Here is a 16400-nt window from a genome sequence, read left to right on the forward strand (position 1 = left end):
GGATGGTTCATTGAGACCATGCATTGATTATAGAGGCCTTAATGACATAACAGTTAAAAATAGATATCCCTTACCACTCATGAACACAGCTTTTGATCAGATCCAGGGAGCCAAGATATTTTCTAAGCTGGATCTAAGGAATGCATATCATCTGGTCCGAATCAGAGAAGGAGATGAGTGGAAAACGGCTTTCAACACGCCTACGGCCATTATGAATACAAGGTCATGCCATTTGGACTTACTAACGCTCCTGCAGTTTTTCAGTCATTGGTCAATGACGTTCTAAGAGACATGGTGGGTCAATTCGTATTTGTTTATCTTGATGACATACTGATTTATTCTCAAGATCTGGAAACCCACAGAAAACATGTCAGAGCTGTTCTCCTGCGTCTTCAGATCCAGTTGTTCATCAAGGCAGAGAAATGTGAGTTCCACATAACTACCACTTCCTTTTTGGGCTTCATCATTTCCCCAGATCAAGTGCTTGTCGACCCCTCCTAGATTAAGGTCATATTGGAATGGCCTGTTCCAACTGATCGCAAGCAGCTTCAAAGATTTCTGGGCTTCGCAAACTTCTAAAGGAGGTTTATTAGAAATTACAGCCTGGTTGCTACTCCCCTAAACGCTCTTACCTCTTCCAAGGTGAAATTTGTGTGGAATAAGGATGCAGAGAAGGCCTTCAATAGGTTAAAGAAACTTTTCACGTCAGCTCCAGTGTTACAGTCTCCTAACCCAGAGAGACAGTTTATCGTGGAGGTGGATGCCTCAAGCACTGGGGTCGGAGCTGCATTAAGCCAAAGAGGTGAGGATGATCATGTTCACCCATGTGCCTTCTTTTCAAGGACTCTGTCACAGGCTGAGCGGAATTACGACGTGGGAGACAGAGAGTTATTGGCTTTCAAGTTGGCGTTGACAGAGTGGAGACATTGGCTGGAGGGGACTAAGGAGCCGTTTATGGTGTGGAGTGACCATAAGAACTTGGAGTACCTGAAATCAGCAAAACGGCTAAACCCCAGACAGGCTAGGTGGGCTTTGTGTTTTGGTCGTTTTAATTTCTCCCTATCTTACAGGCCAGGGAGTAAAAATGGCAAATCTGACGCCCTATCCCGGATTCAAGAGCCTGAAGAATCTCAGTCTGCGGGTGAAGAGGAGTTTATCCTTCCTGAAACCGTCAGGTTGTCTGTGTCCCGAGTGGAGGTGGAAAGGGAGGTCCAGGAAGCCATTTGAAATCTGCCTATCCCACCATCATGTCCACCTGACCGCTGTTTTGTCCCTGAACGTCTTGTGCCTAAGGTACTGGAGTCTTGTCATTGCTCTCGTTTAGTTTGTCATCCAGGAATCAGCAGAACCATTCAGACAGTTCGAACTCAGTTTTGGTGGCCATCGCTGGTCAAGGATGTCAAAGACTTTGTTGCTGAATGCACTCAATGTTGTCAAGCCAAGCCTTCTCGTCGCCCCCCTGCGGGGTTGTTGCACCCTTTGCCTATTCCCCCTCGCCCATGGTCACATATTGCGATGGATTTTGTGACAGGTCTACCGGTTTCTAATGGTCACTCTGTACTACTAACCATAATTGACAGATTTTCAAAAATGGTTCATCTGGTGCCCTTGGAGAAGCTTCCATCTGCTAAGGAGATGGGTGAGATATTGACCCGAGAAGTTTTCAGGCTCCATGGAATTCCAAATGACATTGTTTCCGATAGAGGACCCCAATTTGTGTCACGTTTCTGGAAGGAGTTTTGTTCGTTGTTGGGAATTTCTGTTAGTCTTTCCTCAGGGTTTCACCCTCAGTCTGATGGCCAAACCGAGAGAGCCAACCAAGAAGCTGAAACCAAACTTCGTATATTATGTGAGTCTGACCCGACCAAGTGGTCACATAATTTGCCCTGGGTTGAATATGCCATGAACTCTATGCAATCAAGTGCCACTGGTTTGTCTCCTTTTCATGTTGTGTTTGGTTTCCAGCCACCCATGTTTTCAGTTCAGGAGAGAGAAGCTAATGTTCCGTCCGCCCAAGAGGCTGCCCTAAGGTGCCAAAGAATATGGAGAAAGGCCAGGAGGTCGATGATCAGAATGTCACTGGTTCAGTCAAGAGCGGCCAACCGGAGACGGATCCCTGCCCCTAAGTACCAGGTGGGGCAGAAAGTTTGGCTCTCCGACAAGGACCTCCCATTAAGGGTAGAATCCCGGAAATTGGCACCCCAATTTTTTTGGACCTTTCCCAATCTCCAAGATCATCAACCCTGTCGCTGTACGACTGAGATTACCCAACTCCATGAGGATTCACCCCACGTTCCACGTTTCTCAGGTCAAGCCCTTCGTGGAGCCCCGTCTTGCACATATAGAGAGTAAAGATTCTGCCCACAGTTTTTTGTAAAATAGCTACAGCTCAGTCAGAATGGATGAGGACTGTCTATGAATGGCAGTTTCCAAATCATTCCACACATATAGACTTTGACTGAGCCATTCCAACACATGGGTATGCCTTGTTTTTACCCATTTCATTATGACTGTCTGCTTAGAGTTTTCGCCCTGAGGGATAGTGAGCTCCCACCTTGTTTCAAGTAGTTTTGTACTTCTTCCTGGATTACCCTGTGTTGAGCTCCATCCATATCCCTTTTAATGCTGATCAGTTTCCCTGTGTTGTTGCTTTCTTTTGATGCTTTTTTTAGTTTTTAACGTACACGTTTTCTCACTTGTTTTGAGAAAACGTGTACGTCTACAATTTATATTGTGTATGCACTTTTTAGATTCGGAATCCTTAGGTTGCCTTAAATTTGAAAAGCAATGTATAAATAAAAGTTTATTTGAGTTGGTATTTCACATAAAATCCAAATCGAATACAAAGACGTCTAGGAGAAAAATAGGGATAAACACTTAAAGACAGGGCCAAGTGTATCATCGGTAGAAGGTGAGCATTAAGTTGTTGGCAGCAGAAGCTTGGACGATGCCCTTCTCCAGAAAGGTGTCACAAGTAGACACAGAGTCAGGCCAGTTGTAGCTTCTAGGAAGAGAAAAGAGAGAGAACATAAAGTTAGAAGCTGAAATAACAACAAATAATGCAAAATTGGAGAGTAGTGTGAGAATGTGGTGAAGAGGGTGAAAGTGGTCATTATGTCCTCCAGCAGCCTAAGCCTTTAGCAGCATAACTACAGAGATAGCTCAGGATAACCTAAGCCACTCTAACTATAAGCTTTATTAAAAAGGAAAGTTGTAAGCCTAGCCTTAAAAGTAGACAGTTTGTCCATCTAGAGCCCACTGATGGCCATTGTTATACTAAAAACCACAACGATTGGGATACCTCTCTCTGTCAGACTTTGGTTGACCATAACCATTGGAAAAGAGAGGGGGTCATACAGGTAGCAGAAATGAAGGGTGTGTATGCACCTCAACCATAACTGAGCCGGTTTAGGCCAAACCTGACTCCCCCTTACTCCATCCAACAGGGAGGGAAGAAGACGGAGGTAAAAAATAAGGAAGATAGCTCAGGATAACCTGAGCCACTCTAAATATAAGCTTTATCAAAAAGCAAAGTTTTAAGCCTAGCCTTAAAAGTAGACAGGGTCTCTGCCTCACAGACTAAAACTGGGAGCTGGTTCCACAGGAGAGGAGCCTGATAACTAAAGGATCTGCCTCCCATTCTACTTCTAGAGACTCTAGGAACCACCAGTAAACCTGCAGTCTGAGAACGAAGAGCTCTGTTAGGAATGTATGGAACAATCAGATCTCTGATATATGATGGAGCTAGATCATTAAGGGCTTTATATGTGAGGAGGAGAATTTTAAATTCTATTCTGGATTTAACAGGGAGCCAATGAAGGGAAGCTAAAATAGGGGAAATATGATCTCTCTTTTTAATTTTCATCAGAACTCTTGCTGCAGCATTTTGAATCAGCTGAAGGCTTTTAACTGCATTTTGTGGACATCCTGATAGTATCGAATTACAATAGTCCAGCCTTGAAGTAACAAATGCATGGACTAGTTTTTCAGCATCACTCCTGGATAGGATATTTCTAATTTTGGCAATGTTCCGGAGATGAAAGAAGGAAATCCTAGAAACCTGTTTAATATGGGATTTAAATGACATGTCCTGGTCAAAAATAACACCAAGGTTTTTTACTTTATTATCGGAGGTCAATTTAATGCCATCTAGGTTAAGTGATTGACTAAGCAGTTTCTTTTTTAAAGACTCCGGTCCAAAGACGACAACTTCTGTCTTGTCTGAATTTAGAAGTAGGAAATTTAAAGTCATCCAAGTTTTTATGTCTTCTAGACATGCTTGTAGTCTATCTAACTGGTTGGGATCATCAGGATTTATGAATAAGTAAAGCTGAGTATGATCAGTGTAACAGTGAAAATTTATTCCATGCTGCCTGATAATTTTACCTATTGGAAGCATATATATAGTAAAGAGAATTGGCCCAAGTACTGAACCCTGTGGTACTCCACAATTAACCCTGGAGTTTAAAGATGATTTATCATTTACATGAACAAACTGGAATCTGTCAGACAGATAAGATTTAAACCAGCCTATCGCTGTTCCCCTGATCCCTACAGCATATTCCAGCCTTTCTAAGAGAATATTATTTATCAAATGCAGCACTGAGATCTAAGAGGACAAGCACAGACACAAGTCCATTATCTGAGGCCATAAGAATATAATTAGTGACTTTCAGTAGAGCTGTTTCAGTGCTATGATGAGCTCTGAAACCTGACTGAAACTCTTCAAACAGGTCATTGCTGTGTAAATGCTCACACATTTGATTAGCAACTATTTTCTCAAGAATTTTAGATAAGAATGGAAGATTGGATATAGGTCTGTAATTTTTCAAGTCATCTTGATCAAGCGAAGGTTTCTTAAGTAAAGGTTTAATTACAGCTTCCTTAAAAGCCTGTGGTTCTGATCCATTTAGTAAAGATAGATTAATCATATCTAAAATGGGGCTGGTAATCAGAGGGAACGCTTCCTTAAATAATTTGGTTGGGATTGGGTCTAACATACACGTTGAAGGTTTAGATGAAGCTAATATTTCTGATAACTCAGGAAGCTCCACAGGATCAAAGCAGTCCAAACACAAATCAGGTTCTGCAGTTATTTCCAATGTTGTCTCACTTGCTGAGGATGAAGTAATCATCTTCGGGAGAATGTCAAAGATTTTCTTTTTAATAGAATCAATTTTATTTTGGAAGAATCCCATAAAGTCATGACTGCTGAGAGCTAAGGGAATGGATGGCTCAACAGAGCTATGACTCTGTGTAAGTTTAGCAACTGTAGGCTATTTTTCCAGATTAGCCTACTGTTGTATAAAAAGACACTTGTTAGATTTTGGATGTAATAGACTCAGACAAAATAGTTTATACTTAAAAAATACAAGGGAATAATATGTAGTTTGGTACTTTCTATTTTTTATAAAATTTTTGCATTTCACATGTGCATCTGAAGGAGAGTCTCACATCCCAAACATCCAGGAAAATATGCATTCTGCCATTGGGGGAAACATGTCTCTGTTCTGTCTTGGATTTGGAAATGATGTGGACTACAGCTTCCTGGATGTGATGAGCAAACAGAACAAAGGATTGGCTCGCAGAATCTATGAAGCTTCAGATGCTGCACTTCAGCTCCAGGTGAAGTGTTTAAATTAGTTGTGTTCTCTGTGGCTGAAATGTATATTTATCTTTTTGAAAAATGTGTGCATTTATACATGCATTTGTTTGCATTCAATTGCAGGGTTTCTATGACGAAGTGTCCAGCCCGCTGCTCTTAGAAGTAGACCTGCAATATCCAGACAATGCAGTTGACTATGTGACCACCAGTCACTTTCCTCAGTTGTTTAATGGCTCAGAGATTGTGGTGGCAGGTCGGCTGACGGACGACAACTTAGACAACTTCCTGGTCGAAGTTATTGGCCAGGGGGTAAGAAATAAATATTACAAACAATGTTAAAGTATTTAGATGGATCTTCATTGGTCTTATTTAGGATATCTTCTCTGTATCTGTTCCTTCCTCTGTAGCTTGATGAGAAGTTCAATGTGCAAGGTCAGGCCACTATTGTTGACTGGAATGTGATGTACCCCGATGAGACTTACATCTTTGGAGATTTCACTGAGCGTCTGTGGGCATACCTCACCATCCAACAGTTACTGGAAAAGAGGTCTGTTACAAAATGATACTGATATTAGTTCTCTAAATATAGGAAACAATGAAAATAACTATTGGATGCATCAGTTTGTCTTAGTCAGTATATTTCTAAGGGGCGTATGGATGTGAAATGTGCACCAGATGTCAGTAACCCAAGTAATCCAGACTTACAAGGAAATCAAAAGAAGTTAATTAAGTTATGCATAATAAAGTGGAATGGGACAGGAAACACAGCTGATACCAGATATTTGCATACCCTGTTTAAAAAGAAATATAACCTTCTATAATCTGACTTTAAATCGACATACATTTTTCCTGTGTTTGGTCGGTTGGGGTTACGGAAATTATTTCCATTTGCTAAACAGCAGACTAAGAAGTATCTCTTATTACTTTCTTCTAGGGGTGCACCGATTGCAGTTGTCTGGCCATTCACTGATCTTTAAAAAGCCTGAACTAACATCTCTGAGTGCCATGCTAATGGCACTCATTAGAGATGTATTTCTTATGCTCTGAAGGTTATAATGAACACCTCTTGGGGGCATAATGTGAAAATGGAAACAACATCAATTCACTATGAACCACAACCAGATACTCCATGTAAGAGTTCTGACAGGAACAGTTAAATCAAAAGAAAATTGAAGGGTTGAAAATGCCCTCAGAACCTGAGCAATATATGCAACTAGATTCTTGTGACAGGAGATATGTCAAAGCTGTCAATACCAACAAAGGCCTTTCTACTAACTATTGAATTCTTTATTAGACATAACTTAATTTCTGGATTTATTTGTGCTGATTTCTTTGTGCGGATTACTTAGGTTGTTACCAACATCTAATGTGGATTTCATCTCTACAGGTACATTAAAAACATATTTGCTGAGAAAATTAGTTACATGTTTAACACTGATTTTCCCTGTTTATGTTTTGAAAGGTATTGCTAAATTATATTAGTCAGCCATTGCAAATAATATGTAATATGGATTACAATGGTGCCATTATGATTTCCTGTTTAAGTTTTTCATGGCAACAAGTATTTTCCTCATCACAGTAAGACTGGTGCCTCAGATGAAAAAGCAAACGCCACAGCCAAGGCCCTAGAAATGTCCCTGCAGTACAGCTTTGTCACTCCTCTCACATCCATGGTGGTCACCAAGCCTGAAACAGGGGATGAGCCAGATAGCCCTCTCATCGCGGACAAACTGACCGAGGGTAAAACAAGAGGCATTTTTTCCCCTCTTTTTTATTCCGTCAAGTTTCTGCTGAAGAATCAAGTTTAAATGTATTTATTTGAAAGAGACATGCACATTAATAAACATCAGTAACAGGTACAGATGTGAACATGATGGAGTTAGCGAGACACATCATTTTCATCTGTTGTCCGTTAGCCTATAACATATAAGACTCAATACATACATACATACATACATACATACAAGTTCATTTATTTTTTTAGTAACTCACTTCACTAACTGAAACACATTATATAGATTAATTACACACAGACTGATGTTTTGTAGCTCGTACCTCTGTGAATTTTGATGATTTTCCACTTACAGAAATGACAATTAAGATTAGAATATTCCATCAGACCAATAAAAAAATGTATTTAATAAAAGGTGTGTAAAACACCTTCTGAAGTTGTTTTTTTCAAAAGATACTTTTGAAATAAAGATACTAATTGGAAAAACGAGCCTCAACAGACTGCATATTCTAATGTACTGAATATGACTGACTAAAATCATATTGTGGTACATTCAGCAGCTGTCACATAGATTCACATTTTCCACATGTTTTGCTCCTGTATTTTCAGGTAAAAACGTATCAGTAGTCTATCTGTTGTTGTTTTTTTGACAGAGCAAAGACAGCAAGCAGAAAGACTGAGACCAATGGGTAAGGTGACTCTTTTGTAAAATAAAGATTAAAAAAAAACCCAGTTAGTTCTAATAATTTATTAATTGGCATTTACTTGTATTTCATTGTATTGCAAACTTAAAAGGTATGTTAAAGCCAGCAGTTGCATCTCACCAGTATGCACGAGGATCCATTGCACCGCATCCAGTGTATCTCGGTAAGAACATTTGATGATATACAAATGAATAATCTTTGAAAGTTGTCAATCAGTTAAGTTTTAGGAAGATAAATGCTTTATCTGTCAAGAATTTATCACAGTATCATAATCATTTTAGGAGATCACATAAACTATATTTCACTATATTTCCAGTTTACAGTACCATGTAACTTAGCTGGATGTTGGAATATGAGTCAATCCGCCCTTGGCTGTCTGCTCTAGGTTCTGGAAACTTAAAAAAAAATTCCAGAAGATATTGGAGATGAATATATTGTTTATGTATTACACGTACTATATGTATTCTATAAAACTGTCTGTCCAAATGTGGATTTGATTTGTGCTAGAAAGAGAAATTGGCTTTAAATATTTATCTGGAAGGTTATTAACATCCTCATAGTTGCAGAGCAAACAAAGTAAAGTTAGTGGCTTTAATGTATGAATGGTCCACCTGACATCATTTTTACAGATGTCTGTTGTTCTCATACGATAAATACTTCTGCACTTCCCACTGTCTGTTTTCTCCAGAATTACTAAACATTTTTTGTTTTTGTGTATAGTTTCAAAAATGAGAGTTTTACATTATGTTGTAATAGCAGTAGAAGACAAAAATACAACTTTTATCCACTTTCCACCAATCCAAAGTTTTACTTTACTTTACTTTGATTCCAAAGTTTTACTTTGTATCTGTGTACATAAAACATGAGCGTGGTAATAACCAGCAGATGAAAGGCTCAAAGAGAAGGGCAGTTCTTAAAAGAATGGCTCCCCAGGAGAGCCTTTCTGTCTATCTCTCTCCACACCCAGCATTGTGACAGAAATGGTCCTAGTTTGTGAAAACGCAATTCTTTGAAATTTCATGGTTGGGAGAAGCTAAGGGAAGAACTAAGACACTCCAGCTTAAAGAGGCAAATATTTTACAGGATAACTTGTGCCTCACCCCATATTGATTGAGTGTAAACAAAGGCTGATCTCTCTGTTCTCAGCGCTGAGTTGGGGTGCCTACTGCACATGAAAAACCTGCGCTGCTCAGAGATATTTCATGATTCTTGAAGTGAGATTTTGGTTTAAGGTCATTTGCTTTACAAAACTTTCCAGGTATCTTCATTTTGAGTACATCAGAGTTAGATGGTCCCAGAGATTGAAACTAACAGGTGAACCGGGTGGTTCAAAGAAACTGACACTTATTTACACAGGAAATGCAGGTGGGAGATGATGTGCCAACCAGTGATCTTACCGTATTAAGTATGAAGAACAATACATGTAAAGTGTTCATATCAGTTACTCTGGTTGGAAAGTAAAATGGTGTAACAAACAGTTAACAGTTTGTCTAAATTTTATTTGTCTGACAAATTTTTCTTTTAGGTACTTATTGACTGGAAACAGTTTAAATGTTCTGTTCTAAGTATTTGTTGCACACATGATGATCAATGTTGACGCACCCTCTCAAAATCAGCATCTGTGGACATAAACACCCAATGCAAGTGTTGCAACGACTCAAAGCTTCATAAAATAGCATTCGCATAAACTGCGATGATGTTTCTGAGATTGGAGTTGTTCAGAGGCAGAAGAACTTTGCTTTGATCTCTCTCAGCTGTTAGTTTTAAACTAATTTGAGTATATACTAATTGGAGACTCAAATAGAGTTATCTACTGCAGGTACAACAGCAACGGCTCGCAACCTTTAAGTAGAAGCTCGCTTCAAGAATCCTGAAATATCACTATAAGTAGAACCTTTAATCCATTTTAATTGTATTTGCCACTGTATATGTTGTTGTTTGCTGTGGTTGGGGATCCCCATTTCGTAATAGAGCTTCCTGAGAGAAACGACTCTCTGTGCTTCAACATCAACAATGTACCAGGAACCATTTTTAATCTGGTCCGAGATCGAGAATCAGGTCAGCAAACCAATTCTAAATATAAGCCTTTATTTCATTTCCTTAGGTGTAAACTTCAGTCCTTCCTGTACCAATTCCCATCATGTTTCCCCAGGTGTTTTTGTAAACGGCCAGATCATCGGAGACAAGAAGATTCCCCCCAATGGGAAAATGAACACCTATTTTTGGCGTTTCGGCATCATCCAACAGACTTTGGGGGTAAGGCTGCAGGTGACCACTCAGGATATTTCAGTCTTACAGGATGGCAAAGAGGTCAAGCTGCTGTGGACGGATACGGCCTCTCTGAAAGGACCCAAGTGAGTGATGCAGTTAGGGGTTTATCTTTTATACCAGGTATTCAGAGTACTCATGAGCTGAGACCTTTTTATCATCCTTTTAAATTTAATAATTCAGTTATGGTGTAAGATATATTATACAAACAAGGTGGCAAAATCTGGATCAATATGATTAGAAACTGTCTTTGCGGCAACTTGTTACTGGCTTAGTTCCATGTTTTAGGGAGAAGCTGTTTTTTTAATTATTATAATTCTTTTAAATAAATACTCCAGATCAGGATTGTGACAGTCTTTAATATGTTCTGTTTCAGTGTGGATGTTCTGGTAACCAAAGATAGCAGCTTGACTGTAACACTGAAGGGCTCTGTTAAGTTTGTGATCCTGCTCCACAAAGTGTGGAAGAAGCATCCGTACCACCGGGACTACCTTGGTTTCTACACCCTGGATACCCATCTTCTATCCCCTTCTGTTCATGGCTTGCTAGGTACAACATGATGTAGTTTTTGCACTTCTGGAAGAGCTGTACGATTCAATTTCATGAATTTATTCAGGTGTGTTATAGCAATCCTGTTAAATGCAAAGTGTAAACACAACAAAACCAGGTGTACATGTAGATCTGGCACAGCTATAAATTCAGAAAAGTGCATCTAATTTCCTGTGTGTGTATAGGTACACCTCAATAAGCTACAATGTAATTACAAAGTTTATTTATACCATTCTCTTAAATGGTTCCACATTTGGGTTGAGCAGCAGAGTTGTGGGTTGTACCCACTTAAAAAACTGTTAAATTCTCTCTGCCAATGCCAAACAACTTTTGGTGGAGGCAGTGTGATGATTTAGGGTGGCATCCCCCTCATTAAAAACAAGCGTATCCTCATTGGAGGCAAGCTCAATGCAGAGAGATAACAAAATAAGATTTTTTAACCAGTGGGAATCCCACATCTTTAGTATTGGTGGCCGTGATCCCCTTTAAGATGTCAGTCCTCACCCCCACAGAGCGGGATTTATATGAGACTACCTCCAGAATCTCATATCAGTTTAAGGAGGATATGCCAGGCAGCCGTGGTTGTGTACAGTTCTTCCAGGTGCAACTGAGACCTTTGTTTGTTAAATGAAGGAATGTTTTAATTTCCAACATGCCCTCTTTCTTCAGACTTTCATCATCCAACCCAATAAGCAAGAAGCAACCAAGAGTCAATAGAAAAATAAGCTATGTGGCATTGGCAGAAGGGATATGAGAAATTTTCATAAGTCACGTACTCAACTCTGCTGCTTAACCTACATGTTCCTTCCAAATGTCCATCCATTGCCAATAGCCACTTATTCTTGCAGGGGAGCTGGTGCCTCTCCAGCTGTCAAAAGGCACCACAAAGACACACAGAACAAACAGCCATGCATACATTCATACCTACAGGCAATTTAGATTAACCAGTTAACCAAACTGGTCACGTTTTTGTGCTGCTGGAGGAAATCAAAGTATCTGAAGAGAACCCATGCATGCAAAGGGAGAACATGAACGTAGAAAGACCCCAGGTCTGGATTTGAACCCAGGACCTCCTTGCTGCAAGCCAACAGTGCTAACAGCTGCACCACCTTGCAGCCCTTTCCCAAATGTCTGACTATTTAAAAGAAAATAAACATGGTTTCTAACTATATAAGATTGATTGCCAAGGGACATCGTTACAATTACTTTATTTTCCTGTAAAGAACTTCAAATTATTATTTAAAGAAATCTGCATAAAATGAGCTACAACAACATTTAATTTCCCTTTGGGATAATTAAAATATGTTTGCCTCCGGGGATCGGGCCGCCGAGGTCTCCACCTTTGTCCACCGCCCAATCCTCTTTGCACCGGTCCCTCACGGTTCCCCTGCAGGTGGTGGGCCCACTGGGGGATGGCCTCGCGTCTCTCCTTCGGGCTTGGCCCAGCCGGGTCCCGCGCGGAGCAACCCAGCCACCAGGCGCTCTCCGATGGGTCCCGAACCCAGGCCTGGCTCCAGGGTGGGACCCCGGCCCCGCCGTACTGGGCAACGTCATGTGCCTCATTTGTGTGGTCCTCATGAGGGTGTCCTGGACGCCTCCCTCAGGAGGTGTTCCAGGCATGTCCCACCGGGAGGAGGACCAGGGGACGGCCCAGGACATGCTGGAGGGACTATGTCTCTCGGCTGGCCTGGGAACACCTTGGTCTTTCCCCGGAGGAGCTGGAGGAGGTGTCTGGGGAGAGGGACGTCTGGGCATCTCTGCTGAGTCTGCTGCCCCCCCGACCGGGTCACAGATAAAGCGGAAGGCGACAAGTACGAGTAAAATATGTTTGAATTTGAACTGAATTTAACTTCCCTGTATATCAATGATGCTTTACAAATGCACTTGCCTGGCCTGACCATAAGACCGAAATAATCAACCTGATGCAAATTTTCTTACTTTATTTACAAAGTGTTTATTTGAAAATAAATGTGCTTACTTTAAAATGTCCTTTAGGTCAGTTTTACCACGGCATTGAATATGAAGTGACAGACATACGCCCTGGAGAATCTCCAGAAAAACCAGATGCCACCATGTTTACAAAAGGACAACAGCTCAATGTAACCAGGTAAGTGTATGAATGGGTATAGCTTTATGCATGCATTGGCCGCCTGATTCAGTCATCCTGACCTGTTTTCCTGGATTCACAGAGGCTGGCAGAGAGACTTCAGAAAGGACATTAAGGACGGCAAAAATGTTCCCTGCTGGTTCATTCACAGTAACGGGTCAGGCCTCATCGATGGAGCACCAACAGACTACATTGTGTCAGGCCTTTTTACAACAGTTTGAAAGCAAGTAGTACAACCATATGCACTACTAATATGATAAAAATCAAATTCATAAAAATAATGGAGAAATTCAGCTTGGCACTCATGCAAAGAAAAATCTTTTTCAAATATTGTGGACAACTTCAAGGATTATAAGAACTTTTCTAAACATTTTAAAAACTGCTGGGTTAAAATTTCCCCAATTTGGGTTATTTTACCAGCTCTGGACCGATTCAGGACTTGGTTGATTCAGCACAACAGGAATGATCTATGGTTTTGGATCCAGGTTACTGGGTTAGATTTTCAGTGCCAAAAATGTATTAATTCATTCATTTAATTATTAATAAACTCCTTTAAAACATCCAATTAAGGAGACCAAAGCGAATAGCAATAAAATCAGTAAAACACTCAAAACGATCTCAGAAAAAAAGTAATTTAGTTAAAAAGAAATATGCTGAGGAATATTTAAAGCCATTCTGAACAAATGCATCTTTAATCTGCTTTTTAAAAGGCCAATTTGGTGATGGCGTGAAGATGTCAAAGACACAGGTTCAGGAGTGTGGGTGCTACCACCAAAAAGGCCCAATCACCCCAGTGTTTAGGCTTAGTCCTCGGAACATCCATTAAAAGCTGACTAGATGACCTCAAGGACCAGCCATGTACACAAACACTTAAAGGTTCAGATAAATAAGGAGGCACAAAACATTAAGAGATTTTAAAAATCAACAGTAAACATTTAAAATCAATTCTCAAATGAACAGCAAGCTGGTATAAAGAATATAAAACAGGGGTAATGTGCGCACCTCAGGGAGGTGTTAGTTAAAAGACAGGCAGTTATATTCTGGACAAGGGATTTAGGCTCAACTGGGAGTCACCAACATATGCCTTTTTTCAATTCACGATTCCAGTGCCGCACAGGTCCACTCTGCTCAACTTCACTCTACTCAGCAGGAAACCTGTTGTGTTTCCACTGAAGGCAGTAATAGAAACTGTCGCAAAACAGGCTGCGTGAAATGGAGCTGGCCAAAGTAGAACCCATGGAAAAGGTGCAATAGAGCATTACAATTTTCCCCTAAGTTGTTAACAATGTTCTTTAGATTAAAAGTCAAAGCCAAATAAAATACATTCAGTTTGTTGTTTATTGAAAAACAAAACATTCTGACTCAACCAGCATTACACTCCAGTAATGCAATGCATTAGAATGGAGAGTATTACTGCAACCTGGCTTTAAAGACAAATAGATCTGGAGATCATCTGCATAGTAGTGAAAGGATAACTGGTGCCAATTTATAATAGCTCCAGATGCCAGCATATCAAGTGAAAATAGAAGACAGCCAAGAATAGAGCCTTAGGGGACATGAAAGAGGAGCACTAGAAGAGGTAAAATTATTAATCATGACAGAGAAAGTTCTATCTGTCAGATAAAAAGTGAACCACTTCAGTGCTGTGCCACGGATACAGACATAGCGGAACAGAATGATCCATTATGTCAAAGTCTGCTTTGAGGTCCAACAAAACCAGAACCACAGGGAACTTTTGATTGATAGACAAAGCTATATCATTATGTACATTATGTATAAAGTGGTCTCTGTACTATCTCCTAATCTAAAGCCAGACGGAAATTTTTCAAAGATGCCATTACTCTTTAAAAAGGTAGAAGTTGGGTAAAAACATTTTTTTTCCAAAAACCTAGGGAAAAAAAGAAGAATAAGACATTTTTCTAAAATTAAATAAAATTGAAGGATCAAGGTGAGGTTTTTTAAGAAGGGGCTGAACAACAGCAGGTAACTAGAACTTTTTTCTATTTATTATTCTTACACTTCTTAATGAGCATAGAGAACAGATGCTGCCATGGACCCTTCCTCTATCACATAGCACTCTAAGGCAGCCAAGTCATTTTTAGGTTGTCAGTTACTGTCACTTCCATGATGTTATTCCAGTCTCCCACAGCTATAGTATTACAGTTACATGCACATGGTAAACAACACAAATTAAGTGATGATGACATTTGGGACAGCAAACAGTTGTTGAAGAGTTGACAACATTGGGTATGAAACAACATACAAGTACAAATGACCAGCATCCTATGATGAGTCTTGTAAACAACTATTAAATAACAACATTCATACTCTCTAAATACCACTGGAATATTGCCTGACTATATTGACTTATGACCAATTCTTATTATTATTGGTCAAAGTGCAAATGTTGAACATAGCTAGCAATAGTTCGTGTTAACTACTTAGCAGCTAAAAAGGAAATGTTAACTCAAGTGAAAAAACCCGTTCTCTAGAGCGAACTAAAGTCATTAACATCAATTCACTGACATTAAGATTATTGTACTGTATCATTTTACCTTCTTACCATTTCTTATTTAATCCTTTGGAAGACGTTCAGTGAAGTGCAAACAGTTCATTGTATATTACAAAATGGTGGCCTGTGAAGAATGAAGAGACTCTTTGAAGTCTCTTGGCTAACCCAGCAAACTGGGTCACAATTTTTGACTTTCAACTCCTATCCTGAAAGCATAAAACTTAAATAAATAACCCAGCAGTTTTTGTGGTGTGAAGAGATGATAGAAACTGAGTGTTTTTTTTTTAAGGACAAAGTTCTTACAAATGCTCTTTAGTTGGATCGATATATTTTCTGTACTTTTTGGTCACGAAGAAGACACTGGTTCAGTAATTTTTCTTGTGTTTTTATATCTTTTATAACCCAGGTAAAACTTGCCTGAGGCCCTATAGCTTGCCCGTACTGTAACAGCAGCCAACCCTGATTTTTTAAATTCTTCTTTTATAAATGCTGACAGTGTCGAAATGCATGTTTCCCTGCTGTGATTAAAAGGTTTACAAATGTTCGCTGTAGTACTGCTGTACCACAACATTGAATAAAAATTACACTGATTTTGACAAATTGCTATCTTCGTTCAAACTGCATCATAAAAAGTGTTAAACGAATGAAAACATGATGACTTCAAGCCAGTGGATGTGTCAGAGGGTCGCTAGGGGGTGCTATAGCTCCCACTGGAAAGGTCATAGCACCCACATAGCACTCCCAAGAAATATTAGATTATTATTTTCTTTTAAATCTAAGTTAATGTTCTTTAACATGCGGTTCTTGTGATACATTTCTCACAAAACACAACTAATGTAAAAAAAAAACCCAATCAATTATTATAAATTGAGTAAAAAACAACATGCAACAGGAATTGAACTTGCATATGTGTACATTCACTG

The 16400-nt window shown here is 39.7% G+C and overlaps 1 protein-coding gene across 2 annotated transcripts in view; it reads left to right on the top strand.

Annotated features, from left to right (window-relative positions):
• LOC124856172 (inter-alpha-trypsin inhibitor heavy chain H3-like) overlaps positions 1-16073 on the top strand; it is a 29840-nt gene extending 13767 nt beyond the window's left edge. For both annotated transcript variants that reach the window (XM_047346411.1, XM_047346410.1), the window contains 11 exons: positions 5444-5625; positions 5729-5914; positions 6013-6152; positions 7185-7345; positions 7991-8026; positions 8133-8204; positions 9986-10099; positions 10194-10395; positions 10686-10858; positions 12854-12965; positions 13048-16073. In XM_047346411.1, the coding sequence (XP_047202367.1) occupies positions 5444-5625; positions 5729-5914; positions 6013-6152; positions 7185-7345; positions 7991-8026; positions 8133-8204; positions 9986-10099; positions 10194-10395; positions 10686-10858; positions 12854-12965; positions 13048-13186 (1517 nt within the window). In that variant the 3' untranslated portion in view covers positions 13187-16073. The remainder of the gene's footprint in view (positions 1-5443; positions 5626-5728; positions 5915-6012; positions 6153-7184; positions 7346-7990; positions 8027-8132; positions 8205-9985; positions 10100-10193; positions 10396-10685; positions 10859-12853; positions 12966-13047) is intronic.
• The last annotated feature ends 327 nt before the right edge of the window (positions 16074-16400 follow it).

The sequence above is a fragment of the Girardinichthys multiradiatus genome, chromosome 20 (assembly GCF_021462225.1).
Source record: "Girardinichthys multiradiatus isolate DD_20200921_A chromosome 20, DD_fGirMul_XY1, whole genome shotgun sequence".
NCBI lineage: Eukaryota > Metazoa > Chordata > Actinopteri > Cyprinodontiformes > Goodeidae > Girardinichthys > Girardinichthys multiradiatus.